The sequence below is a fragment of the Aethalodelphis obliquidens genome, unplaced genomic scaffold (genome assembly GCF_003676395.1).
Source record: "Aethalodelphis obliquidens isolate GAN/ISIS:26980383/991018 unplaced genomic scaffold, ASM367639v1 scaffold51, whole genome shotgun sequence".
In the NCBI taxonomy this organism is placed as follows: Eukaryota; Metazoa; Chordata; class Mammalia; order Artiodactyla; family Delphinidae; genus Aethalodelphis; species Aethalodelphis obliquidens.
This window is the reverse complement of record NW_020837995.1, coordinates 15,283,954-15,307,005: the sequence shown is the minus strand read 5'-3', so window position 1 is coordinate 15,307,005 and position 23,052 is coordinate 15,283,954. Positions and strand designations below refer to the sequence as shown.

The window sequence follows — 23,052 nt, the reverse complement described above, 5'->3', positions numbered from 1 at the left end:
AGATTCAACAGAGAAATTAAAACCTTTACAGACAAGCAAAAGCTAAGAGAATTCAGCACCACCAAACCAGATTTACAACGAATGCTAAAGGAACTTCTCTAGGCAGGAAACACAAGAGAAGGAAAAGACCTACAATAACAAACCCAAAACAATTAAGAAAATGGTAATAGGAACATACATATTGATAATTAGCTTAAAAGTAAATGGATTACATGCTCCAACCAAAAGACATAGATGGGCTGAATGGATAGAAAAACAAGACCCATATATATGCTGCCTACAAGAAACCCACTTCAGACCTAGGGACACATGCAGACTGAAAGTGAGAGGATGGAAAAAGATATTCCATGCAAAAGGAAATCAAAAGTAAGCTGGAGTAGCAATTCTCATATCAGACAAAATAGACTTTAAAATAAATAGTATTACAAGAGAAAAAGACGGACACAACATAATGATCAAGGGATCAATCCAAGTAGAAGATATAACAATTGTAAATATTTATGCATCCAACATAAGAGCACCTCAATACATAAGGCAAATGCTAACAGCCATAAAAGGGAAAATCGACAGTAACAAAGCCATAGTAGGGGACTTTAACACCCCACTTTCACCAATGGACAGATCATCCAAAATGAAACTAAATAAGGAAACACAAGCTTTAAATGATACATTAAGCAAGATGGACTTAATTGATATTTATAGGACATTGCATCCAAAAACAACAGAATACACTTTCTTCTCAACTGCTTAAGGAACATTCTCCAGGTTAGATCATATCTTGGGTCACAAATCAAGCCTGGGTAAATTTAAGAAAATTGAAATCATATCAAGTATCTTTTCTGACCACAACGCTATGAGACTAGATATCAATTACAGTAAAAAAAAAAAAATACAAACACATGGAGGCTACACAATATGCTACTAAATAACCAAGAGATCACTGAAGAAATCAAAGAGGAAATCAAAAACTACCCAGAAACAAATGACAATGAAAACACGATGACCCAAACCTATGGGATGCAGCAAAAGCAGTTCTAAGAGGGAAGTTTATAGCAATACAATCCAACCTCAAGAAGCAAGAAACATCTCAAATAAACAACCTAAACTTACACCTAAAGCAATTGGAGAAAGAACAAAAAAACCCCAAAGTTAGCAGAAGGAAAGAAATCATAAAGATCAGATCAGAAATAAATGAAAAAGAGATGAAGGAAACGATAGCAAAGATCAATAAAACTAAAAGCTGGTTCTTTGAGAAGATAATCAAAATTGATAAACCATTAGCCAGACTCAAGATAAAAAGGGAGAATACTCAAATCAATGGAATTAGAAATGAAAAAGGAGAAGTAACAACTGACACTGCAGAAATACAAAGGAGCATGAGAGATTACTACAAGCAACTCTATGCCAATTAAATGGACGACCTGGAAGAAATGGACACATTCTTAGAAAAGCACAACCTTCCGAGACTGAACCAGGAAGAAGTAGAATATATAAACAGACCAATCACAAGCTCTGAAATTGAGACTGTGATTAAAAATCTTCCAAAAAACAAAAGCCCAGGACCAGATGGCTTCACAGGTGAATTCTATCAAACATTTAGAGAAGAACTAACAACTATCCTTCTCAAACTCTTCCAATATATGGCAGAGGGAGGAACACCTCCAAACTCATTCTATGAGGCCACCATCACCCTGATACCAAAACCAGACAAAGGTGTCACAAAGAAAGAAAACTACAGTCCAACATCACTGATGAAAATAGATGCAAAAATCCTCAACAAAATGTTAGCAAACAGAATCCAGCAGCACATTAAAAGGATCATACACCATGATCAAGTGGGGTTTATCCCAGGAATGCAAGGATTCTTCAATATACACAAATCAATCAATGTGAAGCAGAAAAACCACATGATCATCTCAATAGATGCAGAAAAAGCTTTCGACAAAATTCAACACCCATTCATGATAGAAACCCTCCAGAAAGTAGGCATAGAGGGAATTTACCTCAACATAATAAAGGCCATCTGTGACAAATCCACAGCCAACATCGTTCTCAATGGTGAAAAACTGAAATCATTTCCTCTAAGATCAGGAACAAGACAAAGTTGTCCACTGTCACCACTATTATTCAACATAGTTTTGGAAGTTTTAACTACAGCAATCAGAGAAGAAAAAGAAATAAAAGGAATCCAAATCAGAAAAGAAGAAGTAAAGCTGTCACTGTTTGCAGATGACATGATACTATACATAGAGAATCCTAAAGATGCTTCCAGAAAACTACTAGAGTTAATCAATGAATTTGGTAAAGTAGCAGGATACAAAATTAATGCACAGAAATCTCTTGCATTCCTATACACTAATGATGAAAAATCTGAAAGAGAAATTAAGGAAACACTCCCATTTACCATTGTAACAAAAAGAATAAAATACTTAGGAATAAACCTACCAAGGAGACAAAAGATCTGTATGCAGAAAACTATAAGACACTGATGAAAAAAATTAAAGATGATACAAACGGATGGAGAGATATGCCATGTTCTTGGGTTGGAAGAATCAACATTGTGAAAATGACTATACCACCCAAAGCAATCTACAGATTCAGTGCAATACTTATCAAACTACCACTGGCATTTTTCACAGAACTAGAAGAAAAAATTTCACAATTAGTATGGAAACCAGAAGACCCCGAATAGCCAAAGTGATCTTGAGAAAGAAAAACGGAGCTGGAGGAATCAGGCTTCTGGACTTCCGACTCTTATAAAGCTACAGTCATCAAGACAGTATGGTACTAGCACAAAAACAAAAATATAGATCAATGGAACAGGATAGAAAGCCCAGAGATAAACCCACGCACATATGGTCACCTTATCTTTGATAAAGGAGGCAAGAGTATACAATGCAGAAAAGACAGCCTTTTCAATAAGTGGTGCTGGGAAAACTGGACAGCTATATGCAAAAGAATGAAAGTAGAGCACTCCCTAACACCATACACAGAAAATAAACTCAAAATGGATTAAAGACCTAAATGTAAGGCCAGACACTATAAAACTCTTAGAGGAAAACATAGGCAGAATAGTCTATGACATAAATCACAGCAAGATCCTTTTTGACCCACCTCCTAGAGAAATGGAAATAGAAACAAAAATAAACAAATGGGACCTAATGAAACTGAAAAGCTTTGCACAGCAAGGGAAATCATAAACAAGATGAAAAGACAACCTTCAAAACGGGAGAAAATATTTGCAAATGAAGCAACTGAAAAAGGATTAATCTCCAAAATTTACATGCAGCTCAATATCAAGAAAACAAACAACTTACTCCAAAAAATGGGCCAAAAACCTAAATAGACATTTCTCCAAAGAAGTTATACAGATTGCCAACAAACACATGAAAGGATGCTCAACATCACTAATCATTAGAGAAATGCAAATCAAAACTACAATTAGGTATCACCTCACTCCAGTCGAATGGCCATCATCAAAAGGTCTACAAACAATAAATGCTGGAGAGGGTGTGGAGAACAGGGAACCCTCTTGCACTGTTGATGGGAATGTATATTGAGACAGCCACTATGGAGAACAGTATGGAGGTTCCTTAGAAACCTAAAAATAGAACTACCATACGACCCAGCAATCCCACTACTGGGCATATACCCTGAGAAAACCATAATTCAAAAAGAGTCATGTACCACAATGTTCATTGCAGCTCTATTTACAATACCCAGGACATGGAAGCAACGTAAGTGTCCATTGACAGATGAATGGTTGAAGAAGATGTGACACATATATACAATGGAATATTACCTAGCCATAAAAGAAACGAAATTGAGTTATTTGTAGTGAGATGGATGGACCTAGAGTCTGTCATACAGAGTGAAGTTAATTCAGAAATAGAAAAACAAATACTGTATGCTAACACATATATATGGAATCTAAAAAAAAAATAATAATAATGGTTCTGAAGAACCTAGGGGCAGGACAAGAATAAAGACACAGACATAGAGAATGGACTTGAGGACACGGGGAGGGGGAAGGGTAAGCTGGGATGAAGTGAGAGAGTAGCATGGACATACATACACTACCAAATGTAAAATAGCTAGCTAGTGGGAAGCAGCCGCATAGCACAGGGAGATCAGCTAGGTGTTTTGTGACCACGTAGAGGGGTGGGATAGGGAGGGTGGGAGGGAGATGCAAGAGGGAGGAGATATGAGATATATGTATATGTATAGCTGATTCACTTTGTTATAAAGCAGAAACTAACACACCGTTGTAAAGCAATTATACTCTAATAAAGATGTTAAAAAAAACAAAAAGAATTTACCATGGCACTGCGGTCCTTAATATAACAAATCTAAATGCCTTTATTCATTCACTCAATAAATATTTTTTGAAGCTTTCCTAGCTCCAAGGACACAGCAGTGCACAAATCCAAAGGCAAAGTCCCCACTTTCATGGGATTATATTCTAGGGTAAGCCTCTCTCGCTCAGGTCCCTTCAACAGCCTTTCTCCTTACCTTATAAGGTTACCCAGCCCGTCAAGGCTTCTCCAGTTGAATTGTGAGAGACTCCTTACTGTCCCACAGTTTTCCCATTCCTGTCTGTTCTTTTGTTTTTTCTGCCTGGAATACCCTTATATTTTCTGACTGGTTGTCAGTATCCAGCCTTTGCTTTTAGTTCCTGCTCAAAAGTTACTTTGTTGAGAAAATCATCCCTAATGTAATTATTTCTTCATTATTTTTATTTCATAATGAACTTGGACAATGCCTTCAGTTTTCATTTATACCCATCTCCTGATGACTCTTACAAATATTTCTTGTCTTCCAAAGTTGATTATAAACTTATTGAGGTAAAACCTGTGTCTTCTACTTTTTTTCACGTGTGGTAGAGACTATTTATTGTCCTGTAATATACATTTTCACCTTCCTCCTTTTAATACTAGAACCCCCTAAAATTTTATCTGGTGACATACTAGAGATTACATTTCCCAGTCTTCTTTGTAACTAGGTAAGGTCACAGAGACTAAATTCCGGTCAATGGAATGTCAACAGAAGTGATTGTTTGCTCTCTACTTCCTTAACCCCCTTCCTATGGACTGGAATGTGATCTTGGAAGTGATCAGTCATCTTGGACCTTGAAGATGAGGGCAAACCCCAAGGTAATGGTAATACTAGAGAGGTCTTCTGGGTCTTCTGGGCTACCTTTTGGAGCAGACCTTTCTTATTCCAGTAGATGGCCTATGGCCTTGAATTTTTACGCACTAGGAAAACAAACTTCTGTCTTATTTAGGTCACTGTTCTTGGCCTTTTATAAAACATTGAAACTAATATCCTAACTAATACAATGCTCCTTACAGTACTTAACATAGAATATTATGAGTAGACTTCTAAATAAATACCTACTAAATGAATGAATGTACCTCTGAATTTAATGACATAAGTATTCAGTAATAAAGTGATTTGGTTTTGTTTTTTCTTGAATATTCCATTCATTATGTGTTTAAAAGAGAAAGGGTGGTTCTGATATATTTTTTAAATAAATTTATTTATTTTTGGCTGCATTGGGTCTTTGTTACTGTGCGAGGGCTTTCTCTGGTTGCAGCGAACGGGGGCTACTCTTCGTTGCGGGGCGCAGGCTTCTCTTTGCAGTGGCTTCTCTTGTTGCTGAGCATGGGCTCTAGGCATGTGGGCTTCAGTAGTTGTGGCTCATGGGCTCTAGAGCACAGGCTCAGTAGTTGTGGCTCACAGGCTTAGTTGCTCCGTGGCATGTGGATCTCCCAGACCAGGGCTCGAACCCATATCCCCTACATTGGCAGGAGGATTCTTAACCACTGTGCCACCAGGGAAGCCCGGTTCTGATATTTTTTTTTTCACTGAATTATATTCATTTTGTTGGAAATATGACACACTGTCAATATACTCTGTCCTTCTGATATCACTGAATAAGACTTTTGGAAGAACTATCTGGAATAGGATAGTTTGGCAGTAAAATGTGTCATTAAAGAGAGAACTTTTAAATAAATAGGAAACCTTGCAGAAATCTTACAGTTTTGAAATCTATAGAGAGACATGGTCACTGCTGATGTCTATAGCTCCTTGTCCTGCCCAAGTGCACCATGACCTCGCAGAATTACAAAGCAGAGGAAACAACATACCTCCAAATCTCCCGAGATATTGGCACCAGCAAGAATCCCAGTTGCTGCTGGGAAAAAAATGGCAAAGACAGAGAAGAAGCCTTCACCTTTTGTGAAGCTTGGCCCAAAGTTTTCTGCAAATATTGATGCTGCAACACAAATAATGAGAAAATTATCATGTAGACTTTCTTCACAGGTAGGAGATAAAGTTACATTTGGCTTCTATAGCCCTAAATGCAAAGTGTCCCTATAATCTAAATGGAATGAGCTTGCAGATATTGGTGTACTGCTGATGAACCTCATGTGAATATTTGCCAAGAGTCAGAATACATGTCAGAAGGTTTTAGATCTCTAGGACATACCCTGAAAAATCAATAATTTTCATGCAAACAGAGACCCATGCTGTCTACCTTCTTTGAATCTAGAAGATTGAAAAAGAAGGAAATGGAAAATTCTCTCATGACCCTACTGGCATACTCACAAATATACCACACAACGTTGCCCTACACACATACAGCTACATTCTCACTTATATATGCACCTTAATCAGCACACTGCTTTTCTATGCCTTTTTAAAAAACATTGTAGGAGAAACTTATGGGTGAGGGTATCTTAGAGTTTTTTTTTACTAATGTACTAACCTCCCTGCCCCTGTCTCTAGAGTTGGATCTTAGATCCTTATACCAAATTCTCATGTATAGGAGACTATATATATATATATATATATATATATATATATATATATATTCTCTCTTTATATATAATACATATATATGGAGAGAGAGAGAGAGAGAGAGGAGCTTTGGTCATAAAATAATAACATCCCACAGGTTGTCACCAAATTATTTAAATGAAAAGGAAACAGGAACTTCCCTGGTGGCACAGTGGTTAAGAATCCGCCTGCCAATGCAGGGGACATGGGTTCGAGCCCTGGTCTGGGAAGATCCCACATGCCACGGAGCAACTAAGCTTGTGCACCACAAGCACTACCGGGCCTGTGCTCTAGAGCCCGCAAGCCACAACTACTGAGCCCACATGCCACAAGTACTGAAGGCCGTGCGCTCTAGGGCCTGTGCTCAGCAACAAGAGAAGCCACCGCAGTGAGAAGCCTGCACACTGCAATGAAGAGTAGCTCCTGCTTGCTGCAACTAGAGAAAGCCCGCGTGCAGCAACAATGACCCAATGCAGCCAAAAAATTACTTAGTTTAAAAAAAAAAGAAAAAAACTTAAAAAAAAGAAAAGGAACAATGTAGAAGAAAAACAAAGAAAGAAAAGGAAGGAAGAAAAATATGAACAAAAGAATCTAGGATGATGCAAAAACAAGGAAAGAAAGTTTAAAACATAAAAATTACAGCAGGAGCTGGAAGAAGGGAAAAGAATCAAAAGGAAAAGGATTTGCAAAGCAAACAAGACAATTTTACAAAGAAAAAGAATCAGGAAGAAAGAAGTGATGTGATATAAAAAGGGAACAAATACTGACAACCGAGTAAATAATGAAGGGAAATGTAAAAAACCCTCAGCAGTGGATTCTTGGGTAAACTAGGGTGGAGAGATATGAAAGAGTGGATAGGCAGAGTAGAATAGAAGAGAGAAGTCAAAATTTATGCCCAGTGCCATGCCATTATCACAGATGCTATATTAATAAGTCCTACAATCTTTTATGCTTGCAAACCTGACAGTGATGCTCAACTAGGTAATGCTATAAGAAAGCAAGGTACAAAATTCTAGCAGGAAGAAAAAATGTGTTTGACTTTAGTGCTCTCAGTGGTTGGACACATTGTCTGAGCTATGTTCTCTTTCTTGTACATGCACTCTACTTCTACTATTTGACAGAGACAACAATGTGTCCAAATCACTTTAACATCTGCTATCTTACTTGCTTTTCAAAATCCCTTTAGGAAGTTGTTATCATCACCCCCACCTTGGCAGGAAAATCTGAGAAGCAATCATGTCAGTTTGCAGCAGGATTGAGACTCACTCTGGTTCTCCTGAGTCCAACCCCAGGCTCTTCCCTGGATCACACTGGGATTCCAGTGTCCGGGGTAGGAATCATGGGGATGGTGATGGGGGCAGGCAATGGAGAACCATTTATTGCAGAGCAAGTTATTTGTCATATGTACCTTGGTAATTAAAGAAACCTCTGGACTTTTTCTCATTGTTGGAGGGAATGACAGTTCCAATGAAGAAGTTTGCAATAGCAATGAGAAGAATGATCAGAAGAATCACTTGAGCCTGGAATGACAAAGTAACAGGAGGTCAAATTAGATTTGTTCAATGACTTTTTACATAATTATAAAAGTTATAAGTGCCCACTGAAGAAAGACCCTATCTAATAATTCCAGTTAAGATTCTACTATCCAAAGTAGGTAATAAGTGTGTTCTCATAAAATGGCATCTTAATGAGCCTTATTTGGCCCGAGTATAGATGTTACATTTTCAGTGGGTGCATGTGCTTGGGCACTTGAAGGTGACATTTCAAGAGCATTTCAAGTACTAAGTGGGTAACTTAGTGCAGTGTTCCTAAGAATAAATGGAGCCAAAAGATTGAACACTGATAGAGTTGGTTTCTTTCCTAGGCAGAACACCTATAGATTCCTCCCCTTCACAGTAATAACTGCAGAAGGAGTATGAGAACACAGAATGATGCATAGAATTCCCATGATGCCTAGTGCACTTGACGTTGGGCTACCATACCAGTGTGCGCCCAGCATAAGCAGTCTGCAAGGTTGACCAGCCAAATCACTGTTCTTTATTCCATCTGACATTTCATAGAGGTTATTGGCTTGGCATTCCCATATGCTGTTCCCTCTGCTGGAAACACACTTTTCCCTATACTTTGCAAAACTGTATCTTTCCTCTCATCCATTATGTGTTAGTTACCTCCACAGAGAGGCCTTTCTTGATCACTGAATCTAAACAATAACAGCTAATGTTCACAGAGGGCTTACAATACAACAGATGCACATCTAACTTTACCAATATTCTTTCAGGTAAATAATACCACCCACAACTGTATGAAGTAGGTAACACTGCTATCATCATTTTAAAGATAAACTGAGAAACAGAGAGGTGAAGTAATTTACTAAAGGTCATATAGACATAAACCAGGTTCAACTCCACTCTAACTACAGAGCTGGAGCTTTAAATTCTACCTTCTACTGTTATGAAACTACATTGCCTCCCTCAGGGAATAATCTGACGTATGTTCCCCCTGTTACCTTCTACCTCAGTGCCCTGTTTATTTACTTTATAGCACTTTCACAATTTACCATTCTATATTTACTTGTTTATGTGCTTGTTTATTACTCAGCTCCCCGTAGACCATATGCTCAGCTATGGCAGGGATTGTGCCTGTGTGGGTCACAACTGAATATACAGTGCCTAGCAGAATGCCCAGCACATGATAAGCACTGCGTCAATTTTTGTTTGATGTATGAATGCATAATCTGGAAATAAATGCCAGGTGGGAATGTTTCCTATTGTCTTATGTAAGTGGGAGGCTTTGGCTATCTTTTCATTTCTGGTGACCACTTGATGTCTCGTTATTGCACCTCCAGGCACATAGGAACACAGGAGTTTCAATTGTACTAGTCACTGTCGAGAGTTACAAAGCAAGCAAAAGACGTGCTCTCCATCATTCCGAAATTTACTAACTGATTTACTAATAGTTAAATCCAGATATTCTCTAGTTCCAGGGCTTCTGATGCCCTCAAATTTGCTGCTGGAGTACTGGATTTCAGAGGGGAATGATAGTTTCTGCCTTTTTTTTTTTTCTCCCAACACACTTGCCATTTCTTGTGGGCTTCAGCACTCACAGCCAGCTTGGAAGGGGATACCAGGGTGTGAAGATGGCAGTAATCTTGTTGGCTCCGTTACTGTTACTGTAGTATCAAGGACAAAGCACAGGCCTGATCACATGAGCTGGACTGCCTGGACTTCGTGCTTTGAGGGCTTGGTGTTCCACCAAGCACTGACCTGGCTCCTTTTATCATAGAAAGTAATAACAGCAATTCTTTTTGAATATGGAGTTCCTTCTATTCCTGCAATTTGTTCGGGAAGCTGACTAGCAGTTGTTGGTAATATCATTTTGAGAAATTCACTAGCAGTTGTTGGTAATATCATTTTGAGAAATTCACCTTTGCTTCCCATTCCATTCCAGCTACTGAAATTCCCAAAAGAATCACCACTGTGATGGAGCCTATTATCCGGATGTCATTGGTTGGATCCACCATCATCGAATCACTCTCCTGGAACAAAAAAAAAATCACTAAAATGGTTAGAAGCTTTTTTGCCTATATGTCTTATTGTAGAATTTAACAGTGAGAAGAGATGCCATGCACTAATGTCTGGGGCTACACAGGATAATGGAAAAATGAAATGCTTATAAATTGGAGAAGATAAAGAATCTAAATTTATTTTTTCCTGTGATAATAGGCCTTTGATAGCCAAGGTTAGGAGTTACAAATTTTAGGGATTCATTCTAGGCACAGCTTTTAAATCTACTGTAGCACTAAGTAAAATTATGGGTACATACAGATATCATGTTTTGTTTCAGAAGAATGACTAGTTATTTTTATGTGTCAAGGGGAATCTTAGAAGAATAAAAATGAGTGGTTTCTAATGTAAATATCAAAAAAAAATAAATGCTACTCAATTAAAGAACAAACTATGAACTATAATCCACTCATTTATTCATCTAATTTTCAAGTAGCGGTACCAATTGAATTCAGTGTCTGCTATCATTACCATAAAAGGAGGACTAGAAGTTAGCTCATATACTAGCTAATTAATGTGTTCACATATATACCATCCAGATGGGGCACCTAAACTAAAAAAGGCCCAGTTTCCTGCAGTGAGTTCTTCTAATGTTTGAACTTTCTTTCCCTTTGGAAATCTATAACCATAATAGTAGTATTGCTGCTGACAATAATTCCCATTATCTTTTCTTTCATATTTTACACTGTATTTCATGTACATTATTTCATTTGATCTGTACCACATTTCTGTGAAAGACATAAACAATATTATTAGCCCATACTATAGATTTGAAAAACAAGGTTCAGATGAACAGAGGGACTGGTCCAGAATCTCTCAGCTGGTAAGTATGAGAGCCAGGACTCTGAGCCAGTTCTGATGCCAAGCCTAGGGCTCCTTCAACTATATTCAGCGTCAATATTCTGCAGAATAAGTCTGTTTCCTCTCATCTTGCCATAATGATATCCCCTAGTGCCCTGAAAAAGCAAAATAAACCAAATTATCTTGCTTGGGTGAAGAAAAGAAAAGCTTTTAATTACCTTAAGAAGATCTACCACAGTCTCAGCAAATCCCACCACATACATAGCAACAGCCACTGCATTGGCAAAAGCAAAGATCAAGCCTATAGACCCACCAAACTCGGGCCCTAAGCTTCTGGAAATAAGGTAGTAGGCCCCACCTGAAACAAGAAGTGAACATGCTTTACACTGAGGAACTTTTAGAGGATTCAGTTTATATGACCAAATAATTTTGAATGTCTGAGAACATTTAAAATACTAATTATTCTAATAAAAATATTATAAATCCTAGTAATTTTAGAAATCTTGTTCACTGTAATGAATAACTTAGCCCTGCCTTATATTCTGTATATAATCTACAATAGAACTACTCTGACTAAATAAAATCCCATTTATTGAAACCTATAATACACAAATGCTACTAATAAGAATACAGCAAACTCTACCCCACAAATTCCTTGTCTTTTAAAAAACTTCATTGGAGAGTTCAAGTTAATAATGTAACTGAAGTAAAATTTCATATCTGAAATTTCCAGGAACAGGCAGGCCCAGGCAGAGAATGAAGTGGATAGTTTATCGTTGTCGTTCTAACTTCCTTTCTGGTATAATTTCTGGTACACATTTACTACATTAAAAAGGTACCTATATAGTGCTATGGATTATCTGCTCTATAAATCAGACTTAGTTTTGATGGTTTTAGCTCAAGAAGGCATGGTTATTGCCAAATACCCATATGTGTATGGGTGTGGCAAATGGGAAGTAAGGTAGGGAGGGCCTGGAACGATTGCTTCTCCCTTGGACCTTGAAAAGAAGGTTCTGCTCATGGCTGTATACTTCTGGGCACAGGAAAGATTGAGCCAGAATAGTTAACTGCCTCAAGAGTTCTGAGAGCATGTTACTGAAGGTTAAAATGACTAGATGTTGAAAGGCCTAGATAACTAGGTGTTATCACAGACCATAGTGAATCAGTGACTTCCTATACTGAGCTAGCCTTAGAAGTAGACAGAATTGGTAAAGGAATGACACTGGACACACATATCTACAGCCAAAATTATCCTTCACTGAAAAGTTTTCACTGTTTCCTCCACTATAGTGACTCCTTTGGGTTAAGACGACAACATCCTCTCTAAAAATGTAAACTTTTATTTGGGTGGGGCAAATCCCCATGACTTTCTTTGTCCTGATTACATTAAATAAGTTAGCAGCAAGTTACTAGGCTTGGTCAAAATGAGAGATAGGCAGGAGCTGTGAGGGGAGCTGTTTTGTAGGTAGGATGGTGTTTTAGAAGGCCCTGGGTAGGGAGATCTGGATAAGGTACCCAAGTATAGACCCCAGGAGCCAAAACAGAATTGGAGGGGGAAGAAAGGAAGCTAGAAGAACAATAAGACAGACTTCAACTCCTCATTCTCTGCCCAGGCCTGCTTGTTCCTGGATGATTTGAAAGTAACTCTTTGTTTTAATTTTCTTTTTAAGAATCTTCTCAAGTTTATTGGCCATTAGGAGCATAGTGTTGGGGTGAACTCTGAAGGCTCACTGAGTGGGAAGTGTCAGCAGTGTCAGCTGGGGTGCTGGAGAAGACCCCTTCTGAGGGGCCCTGGGAGAGAGGCAGTGGGGTCCGTCCAAGGCACAAAGAAACCGTTTATTCCACTCTAATACTCTATGCTTTCTTTCTAGACACCTGGTCATTCTCTACTTTATAAACATGTTTAATCACAGGAAGTGGGCCAAAAAAATCTTTTCTGGAGATCTCTTAATTTTAGTTGAAAAGAATCATGCCTTGCTGTTTAAATTTTGGATTATTTTGTTTTAGGGCTTCTGGGGACTAAGTATCAATGTACAAATTTTACTTCCAACATTAAACCAACTCTAGACATTACTACATAGTGAAAGCTTATAGCCATAAGTACATGAATTGGCTTACCTCCTCTTACTACTCCATTTGTGCAAATAGCGGACATAGAAATACCTGTGAGTGTTGTCACTACCACACTCAGGCCAATGATGATGACTCCAAGACCTGAAAAATCCCCCAAGAAAGGTGTTTGGCTCCAGTACTTCAAGAAGTCACCAGTACTTCAGGAGGCAGCAGTCTGAATCTTGTCAAGGAAGGAACAGTCTCCCTATGAAAAACCTGAAACGTTCTAAAAGATCCCATTCCATCTAGGTCTAGGAAGGTCTAGGAAGCACCTGAAATGTACTAAACTTTAAAACTGAAGCTGTGTCGAGAAGTCATTTCCCAAGAAACACCAGCGAGAGGTGTGCAGTAGCCTGAAAAATAAAGCATTTACCCAAGGAATTTGAGCATCTGGAAATCATGACCTGCAACGTGCCAGAGAGGACCATTAGAAAAGAGACCACAGCTGACGAGAGTAGACCAGGACTATACGCACAGTACCTTGTGTTTCCTTCTGTGTCCAGCTCATCCACATAGTTAGCCAGGCTTCAAGAACATTGGGCTGCTTTCTTGTTCCCACCAAAAAGAAGTATAATAAAAATTTTTTGCCTACCCGTAGCAAGTGATGAGAGCATTTAGATATCTTAGAAAGTTTACCTCCACGAACAAACCCGTTAGTTGCTATTGCAGAAGTTGACAACCCAGTAATAGAAGTTACCATGGTGGAAAGAAGAATTATGAGAACTCCAAGACCTGTTAGCAATGAAAGACAGAAGATATTACATTTTACTTTTCTTCCTTGGATTCCCTATTGCTGCAAACTATACTGCTTTGAATTTAAGTGTTCACATCCAAGCCTTGGGCCCCAGTGGAGTTCCTTCGTGCTAAGGAGAAACGGGTTTGCCTGGCGTAAAGACCAAGTTGGAGAACTGCTCATTATGATGAAGGATGGTTTCCAAAAGCAAACACAATCTAAAATGCAGCCCTGGAAAGGAAAAGCTGACTTACGCTGGTGTCCTGGGAGAGAAAATACCCTGGCTGCGAAAAGAGAAAACATAACATTTGACCTTCTCTCTTGCTGGAGAGGAACCTGAATGAGAAAGTTGGGGGTTTGACAAAGGTTAAATCCTTCTCCATTTTTCTTGCATCTCTTTTGCCTGGCAGGGGGTAAAAAAAATGAACCAACTTGGATTACCTTTGAAAACACTCCAGAAAAGTCAGTGGTGAACTATTTGAGCCTGTGTTGCCTTTACCTTACAAATGATCATGCGGGTCACAGGTTTAATTACCTCCTCTGACATATCCATTTGTAGCAATAGCAGAGGTGGATAAACCAGTGATAGCAGTCACTGTCACGGCTAAGCCGATGATAATCACACCAAGACCTCAGTTGAAAGAGGAAAAATAAAGGCAATTAAATGGTGGAATAATCCATTAGAGCATTTACATAAAAGCCAGCAAGTCTAGAGTAGTCACCAAAGGACCACATTTGAGTTTAACAAGTTGGTCTGGAAATCACCACAGAGGAAATGCCCAGCATTGAAGTTTTCTGCCTGAAGTAGCACAGATCCAAGAAACTCAAGACCTAAGCTGTGCAGCGCAAAGTTTCACATAACCGAACAGCTATGGCTGGTCAAAATTCAACATGAACCTCACTGTTTATGAAGTTCCAGACACACATAAACATAATAATTGGTCTGAACAATCCCAAGCTGTTAGTATTACTAGAGTGTAGATGTTCATCCTTCCAGGGAAGTATCTTTTTATGTATATTCGACCGTGTAGGAGTGGAAAATTACGTATAGTATAGAAAATTGTTCATCTGGCAGATGAGTAAAGTAGAAAGAATCAAATCAAACAACATTTACTTACTGGCTATGTGAACTCTGGCAAGTTACCTATTTTCTGAGCCAAAAATGACAATGAAATTAGAAAGAATGCGCGTGTAGAGTGGCCGTGTATAAAGACAGGATGCATGTGTAAAGTAAAGTAGCATAGTGCATAGAACACAGTACACAATCAATGGCACTGCTTTTTGATCAAATCCACAATAGTCATAACAGCTATTGTTTATTAAAAGCCCACTATATATCCAGCTGTGCTAGGCGGTATGTGAAATGCAAGGAAAAATAAAAATGAAAAAAGCTGCCCTCAAGGGTCTTATGGTTCAGAATCATTTATTATGAGAGGGAGAAAGCAGACCAGAATTCAGAGGAAGGCAAGGCTGCTTTCAGTTTCAGGAAATACACAGCTGGGAGGACACTGAAGGGTAGCAGCATATGCTGTCCCAAAATTTGCCACTTTAGCATAAGGATTATTTTGAGCTAAAGACAGCTGAAAAGAAGAAGATACCTCTTATTTGCCTAAAGGCAGGACATAGATTTGTAATGGTGTCTCCTCTTTCCTCTATACTGGGGACAGTTATCAGCTAGAGACTGGAGGACAGCTGGAGATGGTACTAGAGGAATCTACATAGACTTTACTAACTAGCCCTTATCTTCCGTTAGTTCCCCCATGTATTTGCCTTCCCACAATGTGCCACTCTAGAAACTCAGTCTTTTCCTTTGTCTTGTTACTTCTCTAAAAATGTGTTTTTCTGTTAAGATGCTTGTATAAGCCCAAGTTGTAACCACCCCTTTGAGTTACTCAGTGCTGAAGATTCCCATGTACATGCACGATGCACATATTACTAAACTTCTGATTGTTTTTCTCTTGTTAATCTGTATGTTGTCAGTCTACTTTACAGGGCCCTAGCCAATGAGCCTAAGATGAGTAGAGGGAAAACAGTTTTTCCTCCCCTACATTACCCTCCTCGGTGGAGATCAACCTTAAATTCAGGGAGAACTTGCAGGCACTGAAATCACCCTGGCTCCAGCCAGAATGTGCTTGCCTAGGTCTGTTTGGTGTGTTCCTTGACATAAAGTGAATGCTTCATAATTGTTGATAGCCTCGCTTGTTCCAAGGATGATAAAAAGGGCAGTTAGCCAAGAGAGGCTGTGATCTCTCTGGCCATGCCCTAGAACAAGGGGAAGTGGAAGGAAGTTAAGGACAAAAATGGGAATGAGGTATTGGAAGCTGGCTCTTTTGATGCCTCCAGTTATATCCTGGCTCTAGCAGAAGTTTCTAGGCTATTTTACAGTTAAAGTGCAGTAGGAAGAGGCTAACCATGGGTATGAGATGCAAACTTAGACTATATTGGTTTGGCCTCTATAGATTCTTGCACATTTGGTGTTATAAGAAATGCTTGCACTAAATTCTTTGTATCTTTTGCAGGGATCCTGTGGTGAAGGTCGCCTCTACATCACTGTGCAGTTTCAAGTCTGTGTGCCAGTAAAGGTGACTTCTTTTTTTTTTTTTTTTTTTGCACTTTATTTTAACTCTTGACTTTATTTTTTTATATAAATTTATTTATTTTATTACTTACTTTATTTTATTTTATTTTATTTATTTATTATTTTCCGTACGCAGGCCTCTCACTGTTGTGGCCTCTCCCGTTGCGGAGCACAGGCTCCAGACGCACAGGCTTAGCGGCCATGGCTCACGGGCCCAGCCGTTCTGAGGCATGTGGGATCTTCCCGGACCGGGGCACGAACCCGTGTCCCCTGCATCAGCAGGCAGACTCTCAACCACTGAGCCACCAGGGAAGCCCTCTTGACTTTATTTTGAGGAAGTTTGATACCAAATGTTTAGCTCACCCCAGCAACAGTAGAGAACCAAATAGTTTGCATTTCATGACATTAAACCTACTCTGACTTTTATTATTTCCCTACCCCTTATATTCCCTTTGCCTTTATTTTCCAAACAATTCTTAATTTATCCTTTGGCATCATATATATTTCTGTAAACCATTTAAAATCCTGGAACAAAGTTGTATGCATTTAAACAGCAAGGGATTTGCTTCCCTCTCACAATCAAACATAAAATCCCAGGGCAAAAGCAGCTTAGAAAACATTCAGTTCATAGTTTTCTCAAACTTAAGTCCTTGAACCACCTGCTTCAGGAAATGCCTGGGGTGCTTATTAAAAATGCCCAGACTTACTGACTTTGGATCTTTCCAAGTGAATCCCAGGATTCTGCAGTTTTGTAACTATCTTCCCAGGTAATTGTTATGCACCCCACAGTCTGAAGATTATTGTTGAGCTACCCTCAGCCAATCTCAATTTGTGTCTGCCTGTTCAGCAGCGTTCTTCAAAGAATTCATTGGGAAACAATTAATCCAGCTCCCTAATTTTCAGATGAGACAGTGAAACACACCAAATATAAATGACTTGCTTCAGGTCGTACTTGCTTTTCATGCCCTTCTTCCTTGCTTGATGTTTAAGTTTATTGGATACCATCATGCCCCAGCCAAGATGGTCAAGACAGAGAACAACTAGATGGCATTATCAGCTCATTCTACCAATTGCTTTTGGGGACAGAAGGCAGCCAGAACTTATAGCCCCAGATGGTTACCCAAGGACTGTAGCTACCATTACTCCTGGCTACAGCTTCCTTCTGGCTTTTTCCCCAGGGTCTGAGCTTGAAAGTATATTCAGGTTTCTTCCCCAGGCTACCCGCAAAGCCAGAAAGGGGTACTGCTTGTACTTGTTTGTCTTCTTTCCCAGTAAAGGGGACCCAGTTTGGACCCAGATGGTGACTTAATCAACTCCTTCAGCTTTAAGTTCGTGACAAAGTCCAGTAAAACTGAGTAAGGGTGATAGTAAGTTTCTACTACTCACTAAAGTCTATTTTCTCGGAATAAAAAAAAAAAAAAAAACCTCCATTCAAAGGAAAACCCACTGGACACCCATTTAGGTAGAACTCTACTCTCTTCTGAAGCTGGATTTGACAATTTAAATAAAAGATCCTTATTAAAACAATACTGATGTCTGAAAGTATAATAAACAGTTTAGCAGAAGATAGAATTCTTCATATTCTACAATTTTGCAATAAACATGAAACTGGGTTGACTGTGAAGAATAATGTAAGATCTGATTAAAGTTCAGATTATTACCCAAACATACAGATTTTAAATAAGTTGCATTAAAAAGAATCACTCCTGCCCTGGGCTACACTCACACCTCCAAACAAAGTAATGTTTCCTGATGATCTCAATAAGTTACTAAACTGCCCTTAAAAAACTAATTTTGCATGAAACCCTGGAGCAACAGTTTGGCAATATTAAGATGCAGATTTTCCATGGAATAGCATATACTTATTTTGGACCCTGGGGCTATAAGTGTTCATTTGATATGCATCATAAAGCCAGCAAGAAGCCCTTTGTCAGGAGCCCAGCAGTTGCCAAACACACAAAGAGGAAAAACTATGGGAACTGGTTCCAGCTCTTTTTCGCATTGTCTTCTGGTGATTCTGAATCTGTTTTGAGGAGCGAAGGCAATAAATAATGACCAAGTACCTTTTAAATGTGAATTGAGACACATTTTGGAGTAGAATCTGAAAGCACATCTGAACTTCTGTGTTCTTGATACTAATGATTTATAGGTGTGCCCCCCACAAAGTGAACCTATAATGTGTTTTCCATATAGAGAGTAGAACATCATTAATTTTTATCACATTGAATCAGAAACTTTTATATAATTCAAATAAATTTTTATATAAATTTTAGTAGTATACTCACAATAAAAATATTTGCCAGAGGAAACAATACTTTAAATAAAATACAATATTTAAAAACATTAAATAAGCACTCAAAATAATTTCAACATCATCCATTTCCATTTAGCAAAATTATCAATACTTATATACATTATCTTGGTCTTTTTACCTATCTTTTTAAGCTTCTATCTGGCAATAGTTTATTAACCTTTGTTTTCTTACTACTTGTACCTGCAAGTAACACTGTTTTCTCTGGAAAATGTTCAACAATTCAGCATTTTTATTAGTCAAGTCACAGTTTCACCAGTTTTCCCACAAGTTATTTTTGTTCAGTGATGTTTTGCTAATAATTGTAAGGGGGATACTCTGATGAATGTCAGTATGTCCCAAAATATGAATACTATTATTTAAAATGAATGTATCTCTATATACTTGGACACCTAAAACTCTATGAAATGATGAAATATTTACTTGAGTGTTTATCTGGTCGGCAAGCTGGAAAATTCCAGGCTCCCAGGAGATAACACTTTACCTGTCTTCTCTGACAGACATTGTCAAAGAGGCAAAGTAAAAGAGCCCAAGTGCAGATTAATTCTGCGATCTTCATCTCACATTCAGTGTTAATGGTGAAAACAAGTTGCTTATTGAGTTTTTAATTTACATTGAAAACTACATAGGAGAGAAAAAGTGCTTACCGATCCCAGCTTCTCCAACAATCCAGGAGAGGCGAATGAAGAGCATGACACCCCAGATATTCAGCATACATCTTACCTGTGGGTTGAGGGAGCATGGAAAAGGACATGAGAAGTGACAGTGGGGCAGCACCCAGCCATCTTTGTAACTCTGGTGTTCAGGCCTTATTAACACTTAGTCCACTAGGACATTGAACAGATAGTTTTCATTTGTAAACACAGAAGCTTTCTCACCAGCACACCTTTCACCCATCCAAACTTCACGGCACCGGCTTGGTCTTCTTCCTTGTTTTCAGCTTGTTCATCGCCAGGCATCCCATCCCCGTTGGCAACCACGTCAGCTGAACCCGGGGCCACTGATACATTCTGCATTTTTACAGAGAGCAAAACATGGTATTTGGTCAACACATGGTTCCATAAAACTTCCAGAGGCAAATAAAAACAATTGACATGAAACGTGAGGAAAATAAACATATTCCAGTCATTTTAATAACATGATTATTTTTTGCCCTGGGAGTTTATGCGTTCATTTTGTGGGTGATTTTAGGCACCACTGAGACTGCAAGGGTGGTAAAGGAAACGGGGCAGTTCTTCTACGGGTGAGAATATTACCTTAGGGGAAAACGATGGAATTAGGATAAATTTAGAATACAAAAGGATCAAAAGAGAGAAGGGGGAATGCAAGGTGGGGAGGAAAGCTTATCAAGAGTGAATGAGGGTCTTTTAGAAGGCAAGGTACGAGGGCCAGACAGTTAACCTTCCTCACTAATGCAGTGTTTGGCCTTCTTTCCATTCACCTCCCTGGGCTTCATTTTATCCATCTAAAAAAAAATAACAAAACTTCTCCACTCACGTCAGAGTATCTTTAAGAAGATTCAATAGAAGTAACACATAGAAGTGTTTTCTTTAAAAAAAAAAAAATAGTTTAGAGTATTCTTAAAATACTCTAAAGTTGTAAAGGCTCTGTATGGCTACAAGAATGATACTCCTGTAGGGGAATTTTCTTTCAGATTTGATATACGTTGCCTGAGAATTGTTGGATGTGCAATAGTATTGTACGGAGGGTAAGAAGCCTCCATACTGACGACTAGAAAGGTAAGCTGAGTAGAAATAAGAAGTAAGTACTATAGAAAAGGTCGAAACCTTTACTGAGGTTTTTTTTTTTTTCCTGTGGCCTTATTTTGAAAACGATCTTCCTTGTCAGTAGGATAGTCTCTGAATTTAATGGGGAAGGAAATAGCTATGTTTCTCTCAAGTTAAGAACAAACAACTCTCTAGCTTTTCTTTTAGGTTTGACTGAATAATTTCAGATACCATCCACTTAGTTTAGCCTATCTAGCCCTTACCTGACTCTTTAATGGTTAGACTACACTCTGTTAAGCTCCCCGAAAGCAACCTTCTCCAGTAAGGATTTTGAAATTATTAGGGAATTTTTTTAGATTCAGCAGTTGATTATCATTATTAAAGAACAACTTTATCTTGTTTAAGTGGTCTAAACTGGTGTAAGTCTAGGATGACGTGTTCTGACATTACTAGCTAAGAGGCCTTAGACAAGGGCATATTTTCCCTCTAAAATGGGACTGGTATGATGTAAATATTCAGTGTTTATTATAAGGACTTTATTTGGGGACGACTGAAGTTCTTTCTCTTGCCATGATCAAGAGTTCTTGCTTCTTTGGGCTTTGATGTACCATTAGCATACCCACTGTAAGATGACCCTAATCTGGGCTGTTTACTCCAAGGTGATTTTGATTCCTTGTCTCCTTCTTCCAGCAAGTCCTCTAAGCAAGGATTTCTCCCAGTTTTGTTCTCCCGTAAGACTTTTTTCATGATACTAGTGTGACACTTGGGTAACCAATGTAATATAATGTGATGAGAGTTATTGTATGTGAACTGAATTGGAGGAAGATGGTGGTATGGGTTACTTCTCAATACCAACCAAGGGCCTGCCATTCAGCAGGCCATCAATAAACAGTATTGAATTGAAGGCCACCCGATCTCTACCACTTAAAAGCAGATGACTTAGCTTCTTTTTATCCATTCTTGCCTCCTATTTCTTTTTCTTCCTTCCCTATTGGGTATTCCATTTCTCACTGTTTCCTCTGTGCAGGCCACATTAAATAAGAGACAGAAACTGAGTGACTCCCAAGTCAGATCATCTTACTATTTTCTGACAGCATTAGGAAAAATTTGAATGGCATAGAAAACTGAAATTAAAGGTTAAAATTTAGTTTTGAATTACCTGAGAAATATCTTAATCTTAAGCATCCTCAGTCTCTATTTACACAAATAATTGAAAGCTGACATCATATAGTCATATCAATGTAAGATATGGATAAACAAAGTCCATAGAAACTGAGGCTGAACTGGGCAGAAACTGGTGATTTATAGCAGCCACAAATGCAAGTCATGCATGTAATTCAAAATTTTTCAGTAGGTACTTCAAAAACAGTGAAAAGAAATTAGTGAAATAACTTGGGGTCAGATATGGATCCTTACATTAAAAAATACATTTCATTTTTGCAGAATATCGTACTTCCCATATTTGTAATATAAATATTCATTAGCAGTAGGGGCACCCCACCTTGTAGGAGGGACCTGAATTACAGACTATTTTAATAATATACTTTACTTAATAGATCTGTATAAAATATTATGTCAGCATATGGTCATTATAAAAATATTGATGAGATATTGTACATTCTTTTTTTCCATACTATGTCTTTGGAGTCCAGTGTGTGTTTTACACTGATAGTACCTCTCAATTTTTACTAACCATGTTTCAAGCGCTCAATAGCCACATGTGGCTAGAGCTATCATATTGGATCCTCACATGTCTATACAATACAGTCAATTACAGATGGATGAAATATTTGAGGTTGTTCTCCAGTCAATTAAAAGTTATATTTTTCTCTGAAAGGATTCTATATTCATAAGGCAGCTGAGTAGTTCAAATGTAACTTTTATTTTGCATAACTGGAAAAATCAATGAGAGCAAGGAATTGAGGAATGTGTTAAAATACTCATGAATGTTAAAGAGATTACTTGGTCAGGAGATTCATTTATTTGATTTGATTTGAGAAAAACTTTTTAAATTGTCAGTATTCTAGTTAATCAAGATCCCATCGCCAGGGCTTCCCTGGTGGCGTAGTGGTTAAGAATCCGCCTGCCAGTCCAGGGGACACGGGTTCGAGCCCTGGTCCGGGAAGATCCCACATGTTGCGGAGCAACTAAGCCCATGCACCACAACTACTGAAACCTGCGCGCCTAGAGCCCGTGCTCTGTAACAAGAGAAGCCACTGCAATGAGAATCCCACGCACCACAACCAAGAGTAGGCCCCGCTTGCTGCAACTACAGAAAGCCCGCGTGCAGCGACGAAGACCCAACACAGCCAAAAATAAATAAATTAAATAAATTTAAAAAAAGATCCCATGGCCGGACCATCAGCGGTTACTCAGTCAAGGAGAAG

General features: G+C 38.5%; 2 protein-coding genes across 6 annotated transcripts in view; one reads left to right on the top strand and one right to left on the bottom strand.

Moving 5' to 3' along the window:
* MYEF2 (myelin expression factor 2) overlaps nucleotides 1–23,052 on the top strand; it is a 180,902-nt gene that overhangs the window by 86,487 nt on the left and 71,363 nt on the right. For 4 of the 5 annotated variants that reach the window (XM_027084225.1, XM_027084223.1, XM_027084224.1 and 1 more), the window contains 3 exons: nucleotides 10,288–10,403; nucleotides 16,569–16,631; nucleotides 20,593–20,677. The gene's annotated coding sequence lies outside the window, so the exon portion shown is untranslated. Of the gene's footprint in view, nucleotides 1–10,287; nucleotides 10,404–16,568; nucleotides 16,632–20,555; nucleotides 20,678–23,052 lie in introns of those variants that run through there. The other variant, XM_027084228.1, reaches the window with a different exon arrangement.
* SLC12A1 (solute carrier family 12 member 1) overlaps nucleotides 1–23,052 on the bottom strand; it is a 91,190-nt gene that overhangs the window by 59,639 nt on the left and 8,499 nt on the right. The window contains exons 2-8 of the mRNA XM_027084237.1: nucleotides 19,817–19,948; nucleotides 19,586–19,661; nucleotides 13,953–14,048; nucleotides 11,423–11,562; nucleotides 10,265–10,375; nucleotides 8,249–8,360; nucleotides 6,150–6,277 (exon numbers count right to left, since the gene is read on the bottom strand). Of these exons, the coding sequence (XP_026940038.1) occupies nucleotides 6,150–6,277; nucleotides 8,249–8,360; nucleotides 10,265–10,375; nucleotides 11,423–11,562; nucleotides 13,953–14,048; nucleotides 19,586–19,661; nucleotides 19,817–19,948 (795 nt within the window). The remainder of the gene's footprint in view (nucleotides 1–6,149; nucleotides 6,278–8,248; nucleotides 8,361–10,264; nucleotides 10,376–11,422; nucleotides 11,563–13,952; nucleotides 14,049–19,585; nucleotides 19,662–19,816; nucleotides 19,949–23,052) is intronic.